The sequence below is a fragment of the Gymnogyps californianus genome, chromosome 5, assembly GCF_018139145.2.
Source record: "Gymnogyps californianus isolate 813 chromosome 5, ASM1813914v2, whole genome shotgun sequence".
NCBI classification, from domain to species: domain Eukaryota; kingdom Metazoa; phylum Chordata; class Aves; order Accipitriformes; family Cathartidae; genus Gymnogyps; species Gymnogyps californianus.
The window spans coordinates 32,435,864-32,457,817 of NC_059475.1; the positions used below are offsets into that span (position 1 = coordinate 32,435,864).

Consider the following 21,954-nt stretch of genomic DNA (forward strand, 5'->3'; position numbering starts at 1 on the left):
ATGCGGGCACTGCTGGGGCTGCTGGTGCTGCTGGGCCTGGCGGGGTGCCCCGCCGCCCCGGGGGACCCGTCCGGGGAGCTGCGCGTCACCGCCACGTGGGTGACGGTGCCACGGCAGTTGAGCCCCCGGGCCGACACCAACCCCCTGGCCGTCTCCTACTGGCTGGAGGTGGAGGGGCGGCCGCGGGTGCTGCGCCTGCGGCCCAGGCGGGGCCTGGTCTCCCACCCCTTCACCTTGGTCACCTATGGCAAGGACGGGGCCCGCTGGGAGGAGCACCCCTTCGTGCAGGACAACTGCTTCTACCAGGGTGAGGTGCAGGGGAGCCCCGGCTCCCTGGTGGCCCTCGGCACCTGCGGCAGGGGCCTCCGTGGCGTGCTCTGGGTGGAGGATAGCACTTATGAGATCGAGCCCGTCCCTGATGATCCAGCCTTCCGGCACATCCTCTACCGCATGGAGGCGGCCAACAACCCCGTGGGCCCCACCTGCGGGCTGACACCGGAGGAGCTGCAGCACCAAAAGGCTTTGCTGCCCTGGTTCAAGGTCCCGCAGGCGGCGGAGGAGGAGATGCTGAAGGACTGGTGGACACACGTCAGGTATGTGAAGATAGTAGTGGTCGTGGACAACGTGCGGTTTGTGAAGTTGGGCAGGAACGAATCCGAAGTCTTGAGGCGAGTCATAGAAATCATCAACATCGGGGACTCTCTGTACGAACAGCTTTCTGTTCGGCTGTTTCTTGTGGGATTGGAGATCTGGACCAAAAGCAACCTTATAAACATTACTAACTCTGTCAACAAGGCGCTTGACGACTTTAACAAATGGCGAAAGTCAGACCTGTCTCCACGGATGCGCCATGATACCGCTCACTTATTTGCATTTCAGAGCTTTGGAAAGAGCCTGGGATTGGCGTTTCTAGGGTCTGTGTGTGATAACCAGTGGTCATCAGCAGTTGTTTCCTTCACTGATAGGAAGTTGTCCTCACTTATTACCACATTTGTCCACGAGCTGGGCCATACTCTTGGGATGCGCCATGATGAACGGGGCTGTAAATGCAGACGAAAGAAATGCATTATGTATGAAAGCGATGTCGACACTGATGCGTTCAGTGACTGCAGTTACAAAGACTACTTTGACCTGCTTGGGCGTGGCGCAGGCTGCATTCGTCAACCACCAGCACCCGGCACTTTCTACACCATGAAGCGTGAATACTGTGGGAATAAGATAGTAGAAAGCGGAGAGCAATGTGACTGTGGTTCAGAATCAAACTGCAGAAAGGATCCTTGTTGTTACCCGAACTGCACGTTTACTGCAGGTTCAGTCTGTGCTTCTGGAAAGTGCTGCAAGAGCTGTCAGGTCGTTCCAGCAGGAACGCTCTGCAGAGCAAGTACTGGCAACTGTGACCTGCCAGAGTATTGCAATGGGACTTCCTCTTGGTGCCCGCCGGACGTGTACATACAAGATGGAACCCCTTGCAAAGATGGTGCTTATTGCTATCGAGGAAAATGTTCTTCCCACAGTAAACAGTGCCAGCATCTCTTTGGCAAACAAGCCAGGGCTGCTCCTTTAGATTGCTTCAAAGCAGTGAATACTCGAGGTGACCGGTTTGGGAATTGTGGTATTCGTAACAATATCTATTTTACAAAATGCAGTATTGAGAATATCTTATGTGGTAGGATCCAGTGTGAAAACATAGACAAATTGCCTTTCTTGCAGAACCACGTAACGCTAGTCCAAACCCCTGTTGGAGATAAAAAGTGTTGGGGTCTCGACTATCACGTAGGGGTGCCAATAGCTGACGTGGGAGCTGTGGAAGATGGCACGCCATGTGGTAGTGATATGCTTTGTATCAACAGGACATGTACCAGCATATCACTGCTGAACTACGACTGTAACGTGACAAAGTGTCATGATAGAGGAGTGTGTAACAATCGTAAGAACTGTCACTGCAGGTATGGCTGGGCTCCTCCGTATTGTGAATGGGAAGGATTTGGAGGTAGCGTTGACAGTGGACCCCCTCCAGCCAGGGAGACTTTTCAGAGAGCAAAAATAGGAGTAACGCTACTTAATCTTCTTTTTCTCTGTATCTTTGGAGTAACCCTTACCGTAAGTTATAAACGGGAAATAGTGGAATGGCTTAGGAGGAGAAAGGCCCAATGCCACAGAAGAAGATAGCAGTTGTTTCAAATACTGGAAATGCCAGCAGTTCCTAAAGCAGAACACCTGCTGCTGAGTCAAAATCCACCACAAAGCACTTGCTGAAGACCAACAAGCAGTAGCTTTGGATGCTCCTGGGGAAATGTCCCTTGAGCAGAGCCAGCTGATAACTCATCGAAATAATTCAACATGTTCTGAATAGTTCTAATCTCATGTGATATCATTAAATGTTATCTTTGTTTAAGTTAATAAATGCAGGCAGTAAGGCATGCTGTTCTTTGCACCTTGAGCTCTTAAACTGAAGTAGTTAGGCAAACTGTAGGTATAGCTTTTATGCTTCATATCAATAGTTTACAAATGTAAACTTCTTAAAACAGGTGTAAATAAATTATTTGCTCCAGTTTACTCCTTCATCTAGTGTTTTCTCCAGTTCAGTGGGACAGATGTTTGTGAACATCTTGCTTCTGTCATTCATTAATAAAGAGAAAAAATTGCTTTTGCGGTCTCCATTTAATTCACACCTGTGACACGCAAGCAGGCAAGAAACAGGTATTGCAGTGAGATGCAGGTGTCTGTGGCATAAGCCCTTCCAGCTGTTTCCAGGAAGTAGCCCCTCAGGAGGGAGGCAGATCATAGGGAACAGGGCCTTCATTTTGTGAGACAGTAGAAAAGTATTATCCAGATCACGCCAGTAAGCATTACATTTTTGAACCATCTTACGTCAAGAGTGTAGTGACACCAAACCTGACATTTCACAAGAACAAATTGTCTGTCTTTTTCTGGAAACTTTCCAGTGCCTTGACTGCTGGGTTCTTCTGAGAAGTGCTACGTATTTTATTGTCACTAAGAGGAGCTGTCTGTGAGGTTGCACAAGTTAACTGGATTTCTAAAATATTTGGAACTATTCTGCAAGTCTCCCCCACCCAGAATTCCTGCAATATTTGATAGATTATCTAACTATCTCAGGGGGTTTCTCTTGGTTTACTATGTGATTGCTTCTTAAGCTATCACTGAATGTGTCCGTGCAGCTCTATGGACTGCCACAGAGAAGCACTGTATTTTTCATTTTTTAACATGAGATAAAATGTGTCTAATGAAAAAATGAGGGATGTGGAAATAGCATTCAATAAGTTTTATTTTTGTTATTTATATTATAGCAGTGACTAGATCTTCCAACCAGATCAGCATAAAGAGGAGTCTGTAGTCCAGATTTACAGTGAAAACTTTATTTTAAAGGACTGGTGTTTCTGGATTAAGGGCTGTAATGCACTTGTCTGCTACCAAAAGAATTATTTGTATTTGGAAAGCAAAGACCACATTTTTAGCAAACATTCTATAAAGGCAGGATAAGTACCCCAACACTTGCAAGATTTGGAAAGATGTTGGTGACTCTACAAATGACGATGGTAAACTCTTGCTGCCTCCCAAGTATGACACTTATGTTTTTAGAATACACATTTTCCTGTACATTTTTTTAAAATTATTGTGTTCTGCATCCAAAAAGGGCTGCTTACATTATGATTGGATGTGAAATACAAATGATGTGATTCACAGTTCTTCATGGCTTTTTGTCTAAAGCAAATGGGTCCTTCAATTGTTACCTATATTTGTCTGGGGAAATGAGGTAACACATTGTTTGTTCAGCAGGCTACAGTTATTGTCTTGATACAGCATGGCTGGTTTTGATGAGATGAAAAATTAATCCTGCGTTTATGCCAAAAGACAAGATAACTGCCCCTTCACTAACACCCCAAATTTATTCCTTATAACCAGAGACCTTTTTTTTGGTGGGGGGACAGGGGGAAGAGTGGTTTTTTTTGCTCAGAGAAAAAACAATTTTAATTCAGGTGTGAGAAGCAAGGGATATGTGACAAACAAGGGGGATGTGGATTAGGTGAAAGATGGAGATAAAAAGTAACACAAGCACTACATCCAGCACCTTCCAGCTACCTATGCACAATTGGTAAGTACTGGCAGACTTTTTTTATTTTCCTTTTTAAATACATAAACATCAGTGGCAGAAGTCTCAGGCTGCCACCTTGATGGCCTGCTGTTGTTGATTGATAGTATACCATAAAGTGCTGAGTATAGATCTATGCTGAGACCAGAGGAACACAGACTCAGAGAGTTCTTATTTACAGACCTGCATGCTGAGGAGACAGAGGTGTAAATGAAAGCACAATTTAGGCTAGAAAGCTTACTTGCAAATGCAGTTTTGGAAGAGACAAAGCAATAAAATGCTGCAGTTTCCATTTTTCTCTATGCTTAAAGATCTAAAAAACATGACTGTTAATTGGGAGGAGGCTTTCAGTAAGCTTTGGACAGGAGTATTTCTGTATGCTTTTCTTCTATTTCTGCTTAGGGTATATGAGCAAGACAAACATGCATCCCAGCAAACCTAGTCTATGTTTTATAAAATGTGTGAGCTCCCTCGCTAAGGTTTTCTCCTTGAAAATGTTGTTTCTGATTTCACCATAGCAATGAGTAACGTGGTACTTCTGGTGGTTTGTTATAAATGTCCCACTACTCTGTTGTGGTATGAAGGTGCAAGTCTAAGTTCAGTCCTAATCTTTCGGGTTCCCCCCCCCCCCTTTTTTTCCTCCTAGTTTTAATTGCCTTTTTTAATGTTTTAAATGGATGCAAGAACTTGGGTAACGTATAAGTCACTTAAACATGGAAGAGGCAGCCTGCAAATGCTGTTGCACCATCTCCCAAGAGATGTGGATTAGTCTAGTACGTGAAATGGTACTGGAGGGAAGTGTCTGACTATGAAGACACATGAAATGATCTGTGCCAGTGCAGCAAGGTATTAAGTCTTAGGTAGCTGTTAACATGTGGCAGGCCAGTAGTGGTGGGTGAAGCCTGGAGCTGCTTAGGACTAAGTTACAACAATGATCTACCCATGTTTCTTGTTTGAAATCTCTTCCTCGCTAAACAAGACTTTAAAAAAACCTCTTAATATTGCAGTTGTCTTAGATCAAGATAAAATTGTTTTCATTCTAAGCCAAGACTGTCACCTCTAAAATACATTAAAACTGCTGCTAAGGAACAGTATGTATCTTCAAGGAGTTTGCCAAGTACTGTATTAGCAGAACCTGAGTTTGGAGGAAAAATAATTGATGGCCATTGTGCAAGTTTTGCTTTCTAGTGTTCTTAATCATTGGCAAAAAATAAGTATAGATATCCAGGACAACATAACTGTGGGAACTGGACTGAAACAGGTGTGAAACTGAATGCTGTGCTTAACGGTTTAAGAACTCCTCCTGTGATAGACTAGTCATGGTTTTGCTTGTCATTGCAGGTGTAATTGGGCCTTGAATGCCTGTCTCCCACCTCTGAGGCAGGTGTTCTAACACTCAGTTTAGCGCTAAGCATTAATGTTGTAGCATTAAGGCATGTGGCACACTCTTCCTCTAATCCAGAGATCCAGCACCCAGGCTGCCTCTCCCTGTTAAACTCAGGAATCCAAAAGTGCAGATAATCTTGGAATGAACACAGTAAAAAATATTTGTTATCCATGCTGCAATACCAAACAAACAAATCGGTAGTGTAACACAGAAGACCAGAGCACCTGGTCCTCATTTTCATCAGAAAAGTTCCTGCAGTGTGTAGACATGGCTGTCCTAATAGTGCCAAGCAGTTAGGTGATTAAATTGCACTGGGCCGTTCATTGTTCCCTGTTGTCACTGTCTGTATTGCCACACTTGTAGCATGTGCTGAAATAGATAAGGATAAAGTTTAATAAGGAAATAAATAGGGATAAATCTTGCCTTACTATCTTTTTCCCAATAATCTGTTGGTTCAAGAACTCCCTGAGGTACAGGATTCCCAGGTTCAAGTGGCTCCTCTGTTAGACAGAACCTTGAACTGCTTTGCCTTTTATTGCTAGGTAATTATCTGTTCTGTAGAGTTTTGAGGAAATTTCCCAAATCCTCAAACTGAACACCTTCTACAAGACATAGTTAAGTATTTATTGTTCCTAGCGGTGGTGGTCAGCACAGCAGTTCTATGTGCTATTTGTGGTTCTGAATCTAAGGCTACCACTGTATTGCATCACAGGATAACTAGGAGTTGGCATGGGTGCTCTCTGTGCTATCTGCATTGGGCTTTTGCTTCTGCCCAGCACTGTCTGATCTGCTTTTCAGTTTGCTGTGTGGCCAGTTAAAAGGGCTGGGAGCAGGTCACACATGTCTCCATTTCTCTGCTACACCCACCCTAGCAAACTAACACTTCACGAGAAACCCACTTCCAGTCTGGGGAGCAAAGCGGGGCCAGGCAAAGATGCTGTGTAGGGGCAGGGGAAGGTGGCCGTGGGCAGGAGGACGCTGTGTTGTGCACCCCTGGCCACCAGTCCTCTTCCGCCTCTGCGGTTAGAGCCCATCACGGGGGGGCATTAGGGGATCGGAGGGAGAAGCCCCGTTCCGCAGGCCGCCGCAGCTCCCAGGCCCTCAGCGCGAAGGACGTACCGCTCTCCGGACGCGTACTGGCACCGCGTCCGATGGCACGGCCGCTGTGGGCCCCCGGCCGGCTGTGAGGGCCGGGCCCCGCGGGCAGAGGCCGGTGCTGGGCGCCGGCGCTCCTCCCCGGGCGCGGCCTCGCCGCCGCCCCCAGCCCCGGGTGCCCGCGGCGAGCCGGGGGCGCTGGCTGGCAGCGGGGCCCCGTCCCCGGGCGGCGCGGCGCGGCCGGCCGCGGACTACAACTCCCAGCGCTCCGCGGCGCGGCCCTCCGGCGGCGGCGGCGGCCGAGGAAACGAAAGCGGCTGCCCCGGGAGCCGACTTCACCTTCAGGCCGCAGCATGAACGGCAGCGCGGCGGGCGGCGGTGGAGGCGGCTTTTCCGAGGAGGTCATCAGCCTCACCCGCAGACCCTCAGGTAAGGCGGGGGCGGCCGCCCCTCGCCGGGCCCTCGGCGCCTCCCGGGCCGGGGCAGCCGCGCAGAGGCCTGCGCAGCCCCCGGCGGGGGGGAGGCCGGAGTGGGAACGCGGAGGTGGTGGCGGGGGCTGGCCGGGGGGCCTTAGCGGGCCCGGGGGCGGCGGCGGGAGGGTCCCGGCGGTGAGGACGGTGAGCACGGCGCCCGCTCCCAGGCACCGGCGCGGCAGCCCTGAGGTTCCCGGCCCCAATGGCCTCTCCTGCCGCGGCGTGCCCGTGGAAATCGCCCGTGGCGGATACCCTGCTGCGGGAAAAGCCCGTGACCTGCGTGAGGGAGAGCTGCCTGGGTCGGGCTTTGTCTTCTGTGAGAGCAGCGGCCAGGAGCAGCGGCTGCGGCTGGTGTCTCGGGTGAAACAACTCGCACCTGGTTTTCCCAGGAGTTGCCATCTCCGGTGCAGCTCCTCTTGCTTTGAAGTGAGGTGGCAGGTGCTCAGCACTCAGCCGTGTTGGATACCCAAAATCAGGGGGCGTTTTGAAAAACGGTAGTCAAAGTGACCATACGCTATACTGTCGGCTGTCAGCATTGTGTTAGTTGTTCGGAGTAGCGTTAGAGAGGGCTTCGGGGTGGTGAGCGAGAGGAGCGCAGACTGAAAGGGAGAGGGAACAGGGCAGTCTGTGGGGCATTTTTTTGGCTTTGCTTTTCCTGTTACAGCAGCGTGTGCTCTCATGGAAGCCTGCAGACGCCTGTCCGCCCTCATATTTTTGCAGGATTTATGATGCTATTCAAATTGCACTTTCAGAAGTGTGGCAAGTTAGCACCAAATGTACGGCTCTGGAGCAAAATCCTGGCTCCAAAGAACTGCAGGCTCCAGGGAGGTTTTGGAGCTAGAGCTGTACTTTGGTGCGTGAGGCCTTCTCTTTAATTAAAATGAACATGAAAGAAAAAGTGGCAGCCCTTCTGTCTGCACAACTGCTGGGTGCGGCTGCTGGCCGGCCTTGGCTCTACGGGCCCCCCAGGGACCTGCAGCACCCACATCCTTGGCATATGCGCCATTTTCCTTTCTCTGGGGTGAAGGTAGTTCCCGTGCAGGGCTGGGGTCAGTCCTGGCCCCCATGCCAGCAATCGTAACCCAAAGGGTGAGTCCAGCGGGCACCCCTCTGCCTCCCCTGCTCACCAGAGTGGCCACTGCTCTGAAAGCTACGTAGTCCTGCCTGCACAGCCACGAGCTCAAGCTAATGAAGCCATGCTTGTCAGTGAAATTTATTTGGCAAATGAAGCCGGTTCTGATGGGAAAGCTGTTTCCATACATTTGGGAACCTAAAATTTTGAGCGAGGTGGAAGGGGATGTTGAAGGGCAGAGTTGAGAGGTCTTGAATGTGGCCACGGCAATTTATATCTCATTACCACGAGCAGCATTTGTCTCGTCATTAAGATGAGCTGTGTATTTTTAGAGTTAGGTTTCTAACTGTGTCACTTGATTTGAAGGTTCTACAGCCCCTTACAACCTTGATGCATTTACCATGTGAATTATTATTCATTTCGGTGGAAGGAACAAAACGCTGTTATCTGTAAAGCACAGTGTAATCCCATAATCTCTCTAATCAGAGTTTTGACTGCAACTTTTTAAAATAGGTCTGATGCTAAACATCTCTAGCAAAAGTTTGCTGAGGAGGTGAACGTATTTACAGTGGCGAAACAGTGTGCGTATGTCTATTTTTCAAATTTTCTTAAGTACTAGGCTGAAATTAGGCAGAAAAATCTGGTTTTACAGAAAACTAAGTAACTTCATTGGTTCAATTTGCAATATTATTCCATCTCTCTTTTCCGAATCCTGCCGATCATGATTGTTTTAATGTCTTTTTGAGGGACTTTTTAATTTTCAGGGGGGTAAATGAGGCATAGGGAGGTCTGCAGCCTCAGGGAGGGTCAGAAGTTTAGCCCAGAGCCTGCTTTTAAAGCTCTGCCATTCCATTTCTGGTCCCTTGTAGACAAGGGATTTAGTGCCATGTGCTCTCTTTTCCCCTTGCTCCTTTTCTCCCGGTTGTGCTGTGTCTCTTTCTATGGCTGCATGAACTGGAAGGTGGAGAATAGCAGAGAGCTCAAGGAATGACAGGGAAGATATTTTTAGCCAAAGTGGAAGTTTAAGTGCTGGAAAGGAAAGACAGTGAAAAAGCCCTGTGAATACTTAACTTGGTCTGGCATGAACTGCTGCCTCTTTTTGTCAGAAGATCTGCTCCTATCTCACGTTGGCTCTGCTGATGAAAGCTGTGACTTTTGATTATTTTTCCAATCATGGGTGAAAACTTGCAAAATGCATACTTTTTTCATATATATATATATATATATTTGGGGGGTTTATATATATGTGAGAGAGAACTAATGTATTCTGAAACTCTGATTCCTTCTTTCTGGTTTTTTAATAAGTGTTGATTAAACCTTATACTTTCTGTAGTATTGATTCCCCCTGTTGCCAGGTTATTGGCTTCATGGCAAATAATTTTTAGGGTTGGGGTGTGTGTGTGGGTTTTTTTTTTAATTCCCATCAAAGGGTGTGTTAGTGTGTACAGCTTTCCCCTCTTGGAATAGATATTAGTCTAGCTGAAATGTCAGTGTTTCTTCAATCTGCTGCCACTTCAATTTTCTTCCTTGTTTGTGTGAAGATGCCAGGAAAGGGGAGGGGGAAAAAAAAAAGGTGTGGCAAGATTGCTGTTAATATTTCTTTACTTCCCAGCTGTAGATGCACACTTAAAGTAGCATGACTCATCTTGTACATCCTTTGATCTCCTATGACTGATTTAAAATGCTGCTTCCCAGCAGGCACAAGGTGGTTTTACTTTCATTTGCAACTCTCCTTCTCAAAGTTTCTAGTCCCAACTTTGAAAGAAGGTAAGAAAGAAAGAGAAAATAAATAAATCAGCCTGGCTGAACGTGGGAAGAATTTGCCTTCAGCTGTTCTTGACAGTAGGTTTTGGATGACTGGTTTATGTCAGAAAAAAAACGTGTTTTTTTTTCTCCATTTACTTTGATTGTATATTTGGGTTTTTTTTTCTTTTTCCTTGACTTTTCTTTCTTTTTTCATTGCAAGCCTCTTCTTAGGGAATCTTTCCCATCCCTTGTCACGTATTATTATTTACAGAGAAACTTAGCTGCATGTGCAATGGGGAATGCGCTGTTGTAACCTGTGGTTTTCCAGATTTTGAATTCAATTCTTCTGGATTTCGATGAAACAAGAAGTCTTAATCTTTAACTGCACTTTAATCCAGCAGCTGGTTCCAGCTAGAGTTCTGTAATTGAGGCTTACTTTAAAGAACAATATGAAGTATAACAAAAATGTGAAGTGGACATCAGTTCTGTTTAATGTATGTGTATTCCTTTTTGTTTTGCTTTAAATCCAAGAACTTTGTCTTTATTTCCTGTTGTGTTTTGAATCCCTGAAACAGAACAAAGTGATTACATACAATTTGAAGTAGCTGCATCTAAGCTAATCTTACTCTTGGAGGCGAAGGACGCCAGTTCCAGCTCCTGAGATGTGGAAGGGGAGCCTTCTGAGCTCTAAGTGCCCTCGAGCTGGTAGCACAGCTTCTCTTGCCTGTTTCCTCATCTGTAGACAGGGTCTAATGCTCCTTGCCTTTCCTAACTCTGTTTCCCAGTTCATGAAACGCTTGTCAGGCATGATTTCTTGTTGCTCCAAGGTAATAATTTATTATAGCCTCCTGTGAAATGCAGAATGCTTTGCTTTCCTTTCATGCTGTGCTGAAGAGGCGTATTCCTGCTGAGGGCTGAATCGGCATCTCAGAAACAATGGCATGTCCCTCAGTGTTCCCCAACACCCACCTGAAAACTGCTCATGGATGCTTTATGGAGTGAAGCATCTGGGCCCTCAGGCATTCAAGATCTCTCCTCTGCTTTCAAGATGAGTTTAATGAGAATAACTTTTCTAGACAGTGATGGTTAGAAAGGATGATACAGATTTGTGTGCTGTGAGTTTTAGTATGGTGGAGAAAACAGGACAACGTGGGAGGGTACAGCCCCCAACAACAGCAAGAATGTCTGAAGCTTTGAGCTTTTTCTCATCAGCTTTCTCTTTGGCTTACTTTAGGGCTGGGCTTCAACATTGTTGGTGGGACAGATCAGCAGTACGTTTCCAATGACAGCAGCATCTATGTCAGCCGGATCAAAAAGGATGGGGCAGCTTACCTTGATGGCCGATTACAAGAAGGAGATAAAATTTTAGCGGTAAGCCCTTTCTTCTGTCGCCCCGTATGTTCTTGAAATGCTGTGATCAGGGATGTGATATGAGATGCAGGTTTGCCATCGCAGTGCACAGAGAGGAAGGATGTGATGAATGCAATTAGATGATGCTGAGCAAACTCCATGGAGGAGCTATCTTGGGGGTCTGGGGAGAGCTTTGAGCACTAGGGAGAAGAACGCCTCTACACATGGGCCTATCTCTTCTGCCTTCTTGATTTATCTCAGAAGCGCTCCTTCATGCTGCGTTTGTATTTCCTCTGTGACTTGCCTCCCTAAGGATTTAGAATCCATCAGACCTTCTCTTGCTCACAATGGATCGTCATTTACACATGCGTAAATAAAGGTCTTCCACCTCTAAGTTTCCATTTTTTTGACTGGTAGTCCATGATTACTGATCCTTTTGCTCAGGGGGATTTTTAGGCTATAAAACTTCTAGGCCATAAAACTCTTCATTTCAGCTCATCAGGAATAATACAGGCTGCTTCTCCTTTTAGAAAAATGTTTTAAAGTGACTGAGGTTCAGTTGTGCTGGTTCTTCAGACAGTTGGCAATCATACAAGACAATATGTTTTACAAAGTGATGAGTGAAGAAGTAGCCTTTCCTAGTGTGATACGTGATCTTTTAATACTCCTTAATTTTATTTTATACTTGCTTATTATGTTCCACATGTAATCTTTTTAGCCTCTACAGAGTGTCTTGCACTAGTTGGAGCCTATTATTGATCCACAAAATGATATTAAGTTAAACGGAGAATATTATCCTATCTTTTCTTGACAGTTTAATATTTACATACTTGTGTTTGGGGAGTCTAAATATCAAGAGAAGGCAGGCACTGGATGTGATCTCAGGGGATACAATTAGGGGTAATGGGGATGAAAAAGAAAAATTAGGATGAATATCATCAGTTAGTGAATGAAATCAAGTAGGTTATAAAACTTTCCGCCATGAGATATTATTTTAAATTAAGAAAAATCCTAACACTTTCAAGTGGATGCCAATATGTATGCAAGTCTTTGTTTTGTTTCGTTACATCAATATGCTTTTACATGTATGTTTACAACACTCTTTCAAACAGAAAGGTTTAAAAGGTAGACCAGTAGAGGGAACAATGTGGGAAAGAGACTCATAATAATAATTTTGCTGTAGCTGCTCTTTTATTTTCATTAGCTGTCAGAATCACACCTTTGATTTGTTTCCAGTAAAGCAACAGCATAAGAAGGTGCTATTGACACAACTGTCGTCTTATATTCTGATTTTGCTTCTAGGTAGTTTTTTTTTAGTACCTCTGTGTTTTGGCTTGGAGTTTCTCATGTTATCTCTCAACATGTAAAAATACATCTATAATATGAATGGATGAATATGGATCTTGCCGATTATAGCATCATGCCCCAAATGCAGAATGTTGTGAAAGAGGAAGATTTTTATCTCCTATCCTTCCTATGTTAGCCTGCATCATTAAAAATTTGCTTTTGCAAAATGCTTCAGCAACTGGTTTTCTTTTCCTTTTTTGCTAGGTCAATGGCAGAGACTTGAAGGATTTGCGGCACAAGGATGCTGTGGAACTGTTCAGGAATGCAGGCTATGACGTGTCTCTGAAAATTCAGCGCAGGGTATGTTTTACCTGTTTCTTAGGGTTATTTCTGGCTCAGTTTAGACTGGTTTCTATGATTGATAGTTCTCTATTTCATGAGGCAGAAAAATACCATGTCCAGGTGCTCAGTGTGAATTATGTGTATAAAGATTTTGTTTGAACTGTGGCCTTCTCTAGTTGACCACGGCTGTAATCATCTGTGCATTACTTGTTTGTAACGGTATCAGTGAAGAGGTGAGTTTGGAGAAGTCCCCAGGTCTTTGTTTTGCTGGAGTATGGTGTGTTTTCTCACAGATCTCCTTTCTCAGTGGAAAAAGTTTGTCTGTGAAGACAGAATCTCAAGTTCTCTAGTTTTGTTTCAGAGGCCAAAATCTTACTGGAGACAAAACTCCCCTGTTGTTTCAGAGGTCATCACTCATGTTAGTGTTGAGATGCGTGTGCAGCCCACCATTACAAGAAAGACGTGGAGGTGCTGGAGCATGTCCAAAGAAGGGCAACGAAGCTGGTGAAGGGTCTAGAGCACAAGTCTTACTAGGAGCAGCTGAGGGAACTGGGGTTGTTTAGCCTCGAGAAAAGGGGGCTCAGGGGAGACCTTATCGCTCTCTACAACTACCTGAAAGGAGGTTGTAGCGAGGTGGGCGTTGGTCTCTTCTCCCAAGTAGCAAGTGATAGAACAAGAGGAAATGGCCTCAAGTTGCACCAGGGGAGGTTTAGATTGGATATTAGGAAAAATTTCTTCACTGAAATGGTTGTCAAGCATTGGAACAGGCTGCCCAGGGAAATGGTTGAGTCACCATCCCTGGAGGTATTTAAAAAATGTGTAGATGTGGCACTTAGGGACATGGTTTAGTGGTAGACTTGGCAGTGCTAGGTTAATGGTTGGACTCGATGATCTTAAAGGTCTTTTCCAACCTAAACGATTCTATGATTCTACGAAGTGTGGGCTGCTATAGTTTAAATATACTGGCACCATTTTGGATATAGAAAGAGAAGAATCCTTAATCCACTGTTGTAATTTGAACATCCTTGGCTAGCATTGAAGTTGACAAAGCAAATACTGATCAGCCTGAAGCATGCTGGTGGGGAGAGATGGGTTGAGCCCCTTTTCTACTCCCTTAGTAAAGGAGTAAATCTTCTGGACCAGTGTACAGGGAAGGTAAGAAAAACAGAGAGAATTAGTGAAGCCGTTTTCCTGGTAACGACACCAGGAAATGGTGTGGTGGGAAGTACATCAAGGGATGACTGGGTATGTGTGTGTCATTGCTTCTGCTGTATGAGACGTACCCTGCTCCAGCTGTTAGAGTCCTACTTTACAAAGTGGCAGAGAAACATGAGGGTGCCTGGTAGTGGCTGGGTACCCTGCAGTAAAGCTCAGTCCATCCAAAGCCATTCTAACCCTCCCATGTGTGGAGTGTACAGGTACTTGGGGAAACCATCTTGCACACCCTTTCAGGATCACCTGGTCCTGACACAGAACTGGGGGCTCTCCTGTGATGGGCTCTGACACAAATACTTTTTTCTTCCTTGTAGTTGCAGCCACAAAATGGCCCTGTGGGTCATCGAGGTGATGGAGAATCAGGTGGGCTTCCTCTAGCAGCCATTCTTGTGCCAGGCGTGGCACTTGCTGCGGCAGCGATCTGGATCTTGCTGAGGTATCGACAGCGGATGTGAAGAGTTCACGTTTTGGATATCACTGCGTATTTTACACAGCTATGATGTAATTTAAAGATAGAGAATCAACGATCTTGTCACAGACTGATGTCAAAAAGGATCATTGCCTATCATAAAGCTGCTGCTGATGTTCTTTATGTATTGATTTTGTTGCAAGGTGGATGGAAGCAGAGAGGAAGAGGGAAAGGGAGATGCCTGTTCATGTGTAGAGTGGGATAGCTGTTTTTTTGACTAATCTGAGGAGGTTTTGCCATCCCTCTCTATTTTGCACCATGAACTTTCAAACACACTCATCTATTCCATGTTTTAAGATGTGACTTTTGGTTAAAGGGAGTTGGGGTTGGGGTGGTTTTAAATCAAAAACATTTACTAGAGGCTTTGCCTTCTTTCCACTGAATTTTTCTTGAAACTAATGATCCCTGTCTGAACCATGAATAAAGAGAAGCAATGTGGAGGGTATATTATTTTTTCCATTGAATTTTTGTTGGTTGTTGCTAAATAAATGCCTTAAGAAAAATGTATAAAATCTAATCTGTGGCTTCACAGGTAAAATCATCAGTATAGCTGCTGATTTAACAGTAAATGCAGTGTTGGCGAGGTATTCTACCAGTTCTGGAAAGACAGAAGATAGCCTGCTGCTAGAAAAAGACTTTGATTGTCAGAATGACTGCTCATTCTTGGGTCAGAGTTGTAAGAGAAAGCTTTCCACAAAACGCTAGCATACCGGAGAGAGACAGGCAGACAATTGAATCACAAGGATAAGCAGTGGCAAGAGGTTTGGTCATGCTGAAGCTGCAGAAGAGTCTTTAAATTAGTAATGAAGCAATAGTCCCTACATCCGTCAAGTGGGTTGAAGCCTGCATCTCTCAGGTTAAAGGTCTGTTTGGGGGGGTATTTTTTGCACGGGGAATACTTCTGTAGCAGCTAACTTGCTCTCTGCAGTCAAAAAATCTTAGGATGATTGAAAAGGAGAAGCTGAGAGCAGGCTGGGATTGTCCTGGCTATTGCTTGTTTGTGAAGACTGACGAGATGTTCAGGAGATAGACTGGCAGGTGTAAGCCAGGGCAAGGCTTAGCGAGTAAAACCAAGGGGAGAGACCCTTGCTCTGGAAAGCGTGTTGCTGAATTTATCTGCAGGGTCTCATCTCCTCACTGTGATTTGAATGGTTTTAAATGCCCCAGCTGACATGAGCTCTGTGGGGTAAGACCTGTTTCTCTTGTCTCCAAAAAATCAATGTGTTTTGTTGTTTTTGTAAAAGAAAAGCAAAATGCATGGTCTGGTCTGTATGATGCCAAAAAAGAAAAAAAATCACATATGCAATATATGTATTCAAACAAAGAAAAACTGGTGTCTCGGTGCTTTACTTATCTCTACTCTTTATTATTCTAGCAGGACATTGCTGATGTATTTGAGATTGTTGTGTGTTTGCTCAGGGCTGTATTCCTGCCGTCTGCTGGAGATAGAAATGGTATGCTGTTATACATGACATTCCTAAATCACCACAGAGTTTCAGAGCACTTAGACCACATGAAATCTTACTTTGGCCTATAAACTGCTCTAGTGTAAGGGGAAGAGGAAACAGGAGGAATTTTGCTCAGTGTTCTTAGGGGACTTTGGGAACAGACTTGAGGTTTGGTGAATGTATGTTGGTGTTGGATGGCCTGGGCCGATGCATGCAGTGACTTGCCTTGGCCTGCAAACCAGTTATGCCTGATAGCAGAAGGGCTGCTGTTCGGACAGATCTTTGCAGATGCAGCATGAACCAGCTTGCTTGTCTGTGACCTGCTCTGAATATTTGACTGTCGTGTCCACATGGAGCACACCTGTGTATTAAGACAGATGATTAGAAGTTGATGCCGTTGTATCACAGCCATCAGAATAAAGATGCAGACACTAAGAAAAAGGTCTGTCTGGGACAGACCTCTTGTTAGCCCTTGCCTGAGTCGAGTTTCTGTGAGAGGGAGTATGTGGAACAGGCTAGGAGGATGAGGATTTGCAGGAGGGAGTGGTTAGTTTTACTCGTTTCCCATTGAAGGAAGCAGCGAAAGCAAAGCCTTTGGGCTTTTTTTGTTTTGTTTTTTTGTACCTGTCAGCTTTGGGATTTTGATACTGTTCAGACATGATTGCCATCGGTGTTGCAGCAGTTTATTATGGGGGGAGGGTTATATCCAATGCCCAGATAATTCATGTGGCTTACTGAGCAAGAAAAGGCCCTTCTGGTGCATAGTGTTCCTTTGGATTTCTTTCCACAATTACTGAATAATTTTAATACCACAGCATTAACTCAATGGCTTTTCCAGAAGCCTGAATAGTAGTTTTTACTCAGAATTTAAACCATCCAGTCTTACCCTCAGGAACACTTTGTGTGTCTGCCGCCTTCAAACCAGTGCCTGAGGAGTACCAAACAATCCCTTTTCCAATCCCCAGCCACCTCTTGTCCCATTTATTGACAAAATCCTTGTGGAAAATACACCTCAACCCCAAACTCTCCTGTGAGCTGTGGCTCATATTACTTTCTCTCAGCAGCTGGACTGTCTCACCTAAACTTTGTGTGTTTTCCAAAGTCTTTTCCACTGCGTGGTTTCTGTAGCCTTGAGTTTCATCTTTACGCTGAGCGTTGTATATACATTTTCTGTGATTGCGGAAGAAGTGAATTAAAAAAACATCTAATGAGGACAGCTTGTAAATGCAAGCAATCAGAGAATGTTTTAGCTTTTGTTACAACTTAAATCTTTGGGTTTAGGAAAAAAGGTGAGTTGAAATCTTGAAGACAAACATAAAAAGCATCCTAATTTATACGTTTGGGTTTTTTTAAGAACTCATTTGCCATTAATACTGAGGGCAGCTGAAACTCTTAAATCCTCATGTTTCTCTCCCATTCTCATCTGTTCCCTCAACCTTATTGTGAACTTGCTGAAGCCTGGATTTTCATATCCATAGTTTAAAGACAAATCCATCTAGTTTGACTTCCTGTATATTCTAGGCATTTGTGCCTCACAGAGTCTCTGAATTGTATGTGCTAATAGTACGTATTTGACTTAGGCATAACAGTGAGAAAGAGCAGCCAGACTTGATCTGAAGATAAGAAGATGCGCTACTTCTGGCACTTTTTAATTAAAACAAACTAGAAAGGAGCGTGTGGGAGGGAAAGGTGCCTTGCTTTCAGTTTGCCTTTGGGTTCCAACAACTGGTTTGTTAGGTTGTTCTGTGCTAGATTAAAGAGGCCTCTAATAACTGATAGTCCCTTCCTGTGAGGGGATTTGTGTGTTGTAATTGCCTTACCTCTCACATTATTTTTAAGAAATGAAGCCAACTGAGCCCTTTAAGATTCTCAATGTAAGATACTTTCTCTCTTGGAGTAGTTTCTGTGGCTTTCTGCACCCTTTCCAGTGTTTCTGTGTTGCTTTGTAAAATCCAGACACCCCAACCACGTGCAGAGTCTCACTATTGAGCATGCCAATGCCATATACTAGGAGTTTTCCAATCATTTGTATCTGCAAACCCTTAAAATTTTTTTGGTGAAGGTGCAGACACATGCAAAGCAAATTTAAGCCAACTCCTAAGAGTTGGCTTTTCTTAAATAACTTTTACATATCTCTTAGAAGTGGTATACAGCTTTCCCCTTCTTCATTTGCTTTCTCAAGTGCCCTAAAGAATCTGTAAACCACAGAATCAACACCATTGCCATATGAGAGGTAAATTTTCTTAATTCCAGTTTGTAGATCAAAGGAGCGATCCCTTTTGGTCATAGTGTGACACTAGAAACGAGTGTTAAGTGTCTGTATATTCTGACTTCTAAATCCTTGTCCATACGTGATGTGACCTGCATGGTGTGGGTGAAGGTGTCTGACTTTGCATTTTGTTGAATGACTGCATCTCCTATTTGTAGTGGCTGTGCGCGCTGACAGGCCCAGATTACTCTCTCTCTGCCTTGTCTGCTGTATTATTTACCAGTCCGCTATCTTTAGCAGTACTGGTTTTGTCTTTGGCAGATCATTGGTGAAAATACTGAATGGAGTTTGGTACAGAGGCAACTTCCCCCCATGGTTATGATTTTTTCAGCAACTGTTGGTATCTCCTGATTACTGGATTCTTTGTCTAACGGATGCATTTTGATAGTGTATAGCATTGATTTTTTAAAAATACATGTATCAGCATGTTGCATAGTACTAAGTAGATTACATCTGAGTGGTCAGTAAACTTCGTCTGTTCTCTTGCTGGCGGAAGCTGATACAAGGGTAATAATCAGGTCAGGTGAGCTTTACGAGCCAGTCTTCCATCCTTTTTCCTAATTTACTGATGTGGGTTTTACCTATGGAAGTTGTTTTCCTCTACTCGGGTTGAAGGAAAGAGCAGACAACTTACTAATGTGACAGTGTCCCACAGGCTGGGGGCCCAAGGGAAGGGTTATATGGAGAAGTCTGAAGGAGGGCCTTAACTATACCCTCGTCCTCGGGGTTTTCCTCATGACTAGCTTTAGGCAGACTCATGCTGCATCTGTGCTGCCGTGCTTGGTATGTGTCCTCTCTGGAGCTCTGCTCTGTCTCTCCCCACATGCAGCTGAGGGAGACTCCAGGCCTTTCAAAGCTTCCTTGAAGAAGGATCCGCATACGATGAGAACGTACGCTGGTTTAAATGAAGAGCAATGTTGTGCAGACTCAAAACGGCTTTCCTTGTCAAATTTGAAAGCTTTTGTCCTTGCTGCTGCAGCTGTAACTGATTGCAGGCAAACTTCACTGTAGAGTGAGCTGTGTATCGCTTACCTGGCTGCAAAAACGAACTTTCCTAGGCTGGCACTCTTAGTAAAGAAGAGTAACTCTGCTAAGTATGCAGGGTAATTATTGAAAGTGGCTTGTGAATGATTGGAGATCATTCACCAAGCTTTCATGCTTGTGTTTGTGTCCAAGTCTTCCAGCCATGTTTCCCTTTGGTAAAGTTCTCTTCCCTCTCATCCCTCTTCACCACCTCTCAGCAGCCTAGCATTTGTGCCTGGCTTGCATTTTTTGCCGTGACACAAAAGCAATTGTCGTAGAAAAATTGCTGCTTTTGCTCTGTCAGCAGGTACTGATATTTGTTAATTCAACTGTGTCCCCTTAGTTGCTGTGAACTTGATGTTACTTATTCCTTTTCTCTTCCCTTTGGAAATGAATGTTGGCACTTAGTTCTGTGACTGCCCTCGTTCTGGCTGGTTTGTCAGGTGTTGGAGGGCAGATCACCAGAACACCGAGCACGAGCGTGTTCTCTGAGGTAGCAGAGGCTGTACAGTTGGAGCAGTAAGAGGCTCTGATCAGCTCTGAAGTGAGCCCAAAGAAGTCCTAAGAGCTTCACTCTGTGATTATGTGGACACTAGAAGCTCTTGCTGAGTATCAGTATTTTAAGCAGGATGGTCCAGTCTCTACAGCAGTAAGGGCTGGATTCCAGTTTTGGGCATGCCTCTGAAGACCTGTGTTGGTGTCATGACAACTCCCAGCTCCAGGCCTGCCCTTTTTGCCCTTACGATGCGTGTGTCTCACCTTTCCAAGTTCCTGATCGTGGTGGTGCTGGGAGAAAAGATGTTTCCAGTTGTTAGAGCATGGCAGTCCACATTAGACCTGTACCCCATCTCCTGCTGTGGGTTGGATGGGCAGGACAGGCAGATCTTGGGGCTCACCAGCCAGATGGCTGTATCCGCTACTTGGGGAAGTGCAGCAGAAGTGCCGTTTATGCTCAGTATGTCATTCTTCTGCTGGGACAGAGTATTTCCAGAGAAAGAAGAGAGAAAGAAAGTTTAGCAAAGGCAAGCAGAGTTTTGGAAAGACAGCTGTACTTGTGCTTGGGAGCAGGGTTGTCTATATATCCGTGGCTAACAACACCTCTGGGAAAAGTTTTTGGGGGAGACTTCGAGTGGATGAGAAAAGAAGGGCTGAAGAAAACCTGTTTGTTCTTATTCATAGTGAATGTGTGAGGGAAGTGTGCTCCTAAAGAAAAGGAAATGAGATTTAAAAGAAATGACTGCTGAACCTGGTTCGGTAGGACTGCTTGGGTTGGGCGGGAGGGGAAGTCGGGGAACGCAGCTGGGGCTGGCTGATTTAAACACAAGTGTTTTCTGGGAATAGAGAAGTAGCAGTGTAAGGTATAAGCTGTGCTGTTTTTTCATCTTTGACACAGCCACCTGCCTCAGCTACTTTAGTCTAACTAGGAATAAGCACTTGGTGAACCATTAGAGCTACTCTGGATGTTAATAACATTCATGCAAATAGACTAGAAGCTCTGTTTCCCTGAATCACTTTAAATTTTGAGTTCAGGGATAGTTTTCAAGGTAGATTGCTGACATTAATTGAAGGATCTCAAGCTGTTAGATGGGAAATAGTCTAAGTTAGATCGTTCTGTGGTTATTTAACATTCATTAGTGCAGGAAAATGCTTGGGTTCTTAAAGGTGTTTTTTAAATCTAGAATGATGGAGATACTAGCAATCTGGTGTTAAAAGTTGTTAGCATGGGGATTCCCAGGTGGAACTGGAGACTGTATGAAAGAAATTACTTGCTTAACTGGTGAAATATTTGCTATCTCACTTAAGTACGTAGGCTGTATGGGAGTCCAAATGCAACACATGAAATAGTGGCTTCACAGTTACGCCAAATGGTCTTTTGCATTCATGGCTCCTCAGCATGTTTTAGAAAACTTCTAAATCATGGAAACAATAAAACTTGGAAGGAAAGAGGATAAAAGAATTGTAATATTTAGGGCTTCTTTCACTTCCTTCTTTCTAAATATAGCAAGTATAGTACAAAGTTTGGGAATATAGTTCAGAAATTTAATTTTAAAAGGTGAGTAGTAATCCATGATTATGTGGATTTTTTTCTTCTTTCATTGTGTAAATAATGCTCTTCAGAAGGGTTTATGGTGAATTTAGAGAAGACTTTATGCAGCTCTGCTTGTGCTCCTCCACAGACTGTTGTCAGCTGATGCACACAAAGGCATGCTGGTCACGCACTCTAATGGCAAAGATAATACCTTTGGCTGTAAGGAAGTATTCACGTATTCGTGGCTTTGCCATGTTGGGGTAGCATGGGAAGGGAGCAGAAATCAGGTAGGAAGTAAGGCCAGAAAAGGTGCAGAGGTGTTAGAGAAGCAGGGTGGGTATCAGAGGGACACATGGCAGAGATGCGGTCTGCCTGGCATAGCAGGCCTCCTCTACGCTGGGAGCTTCCCTGCAGAAGCCAAGCTCCTTGGCCCCCTTCATCCAAGTCCCTGCAGCAGTGTGGGGCTTCTGAGTCCCAGCTGAGCTGTCACATGCCACGGGGCTGAACTGCAGCAAGAGTGCCGCAAAAAGCCAATTTGTCTGCCAGCCCAGCACTTGAAGATCGCAGTTCTGCAAAGAAATTTCAGTCTTGAGTCCTTTTTCTTCAATTGCTTGAATTTTTTCCCTAGCAGTGGTACC

The 21,954-nt window shown here is 44.8% G+C and overlaps 2 protein-coding genes across 2 annotated transcripts; both read left to right on the forward strand.

Moving 5' to 3' along the window:
• LOC127017254 (disintegrin and metalloproteinase domain-containing protein 20-like) lies at positions 1-2,326 on the forward strand. The gene has a single exon (XM_050898236.1). The coding sequence runs from the start codon at positions 1-3 to the stop codon at positions 2,167-2,169; it is 2,169 nt and encodes a 722-aa protein (XP_050754193.1). The 3' UTR covers positions 2,170-2,326.
• A 4,497-nt stretch (positions 2,327-6,823) lies between these two features.
• Positions 6,824-15,869, forward strand: SYNJ2BP (synaptojanin 2 binding protein). The gene is made up of 4 exons (XM_050898195.1): positions 6,824-7,022; positions 11,119-11,255; positions 12,786-12,881; positions 14,393-15,869. The coding sequence occupies exons 1-4, from the start codon at positions 6,947-6,949 to the stop codon at positions 14,531-14,533; spliced, it is 450 nt and encodes a 149-aa protein (XP_050754152.1). The 5' UTR covers positions 6,824-6,946; the 3' UTR covers positions 14,534-15,869.
• Positions 15,870-21,954: the final 6,085 nt, after the last annotated feature.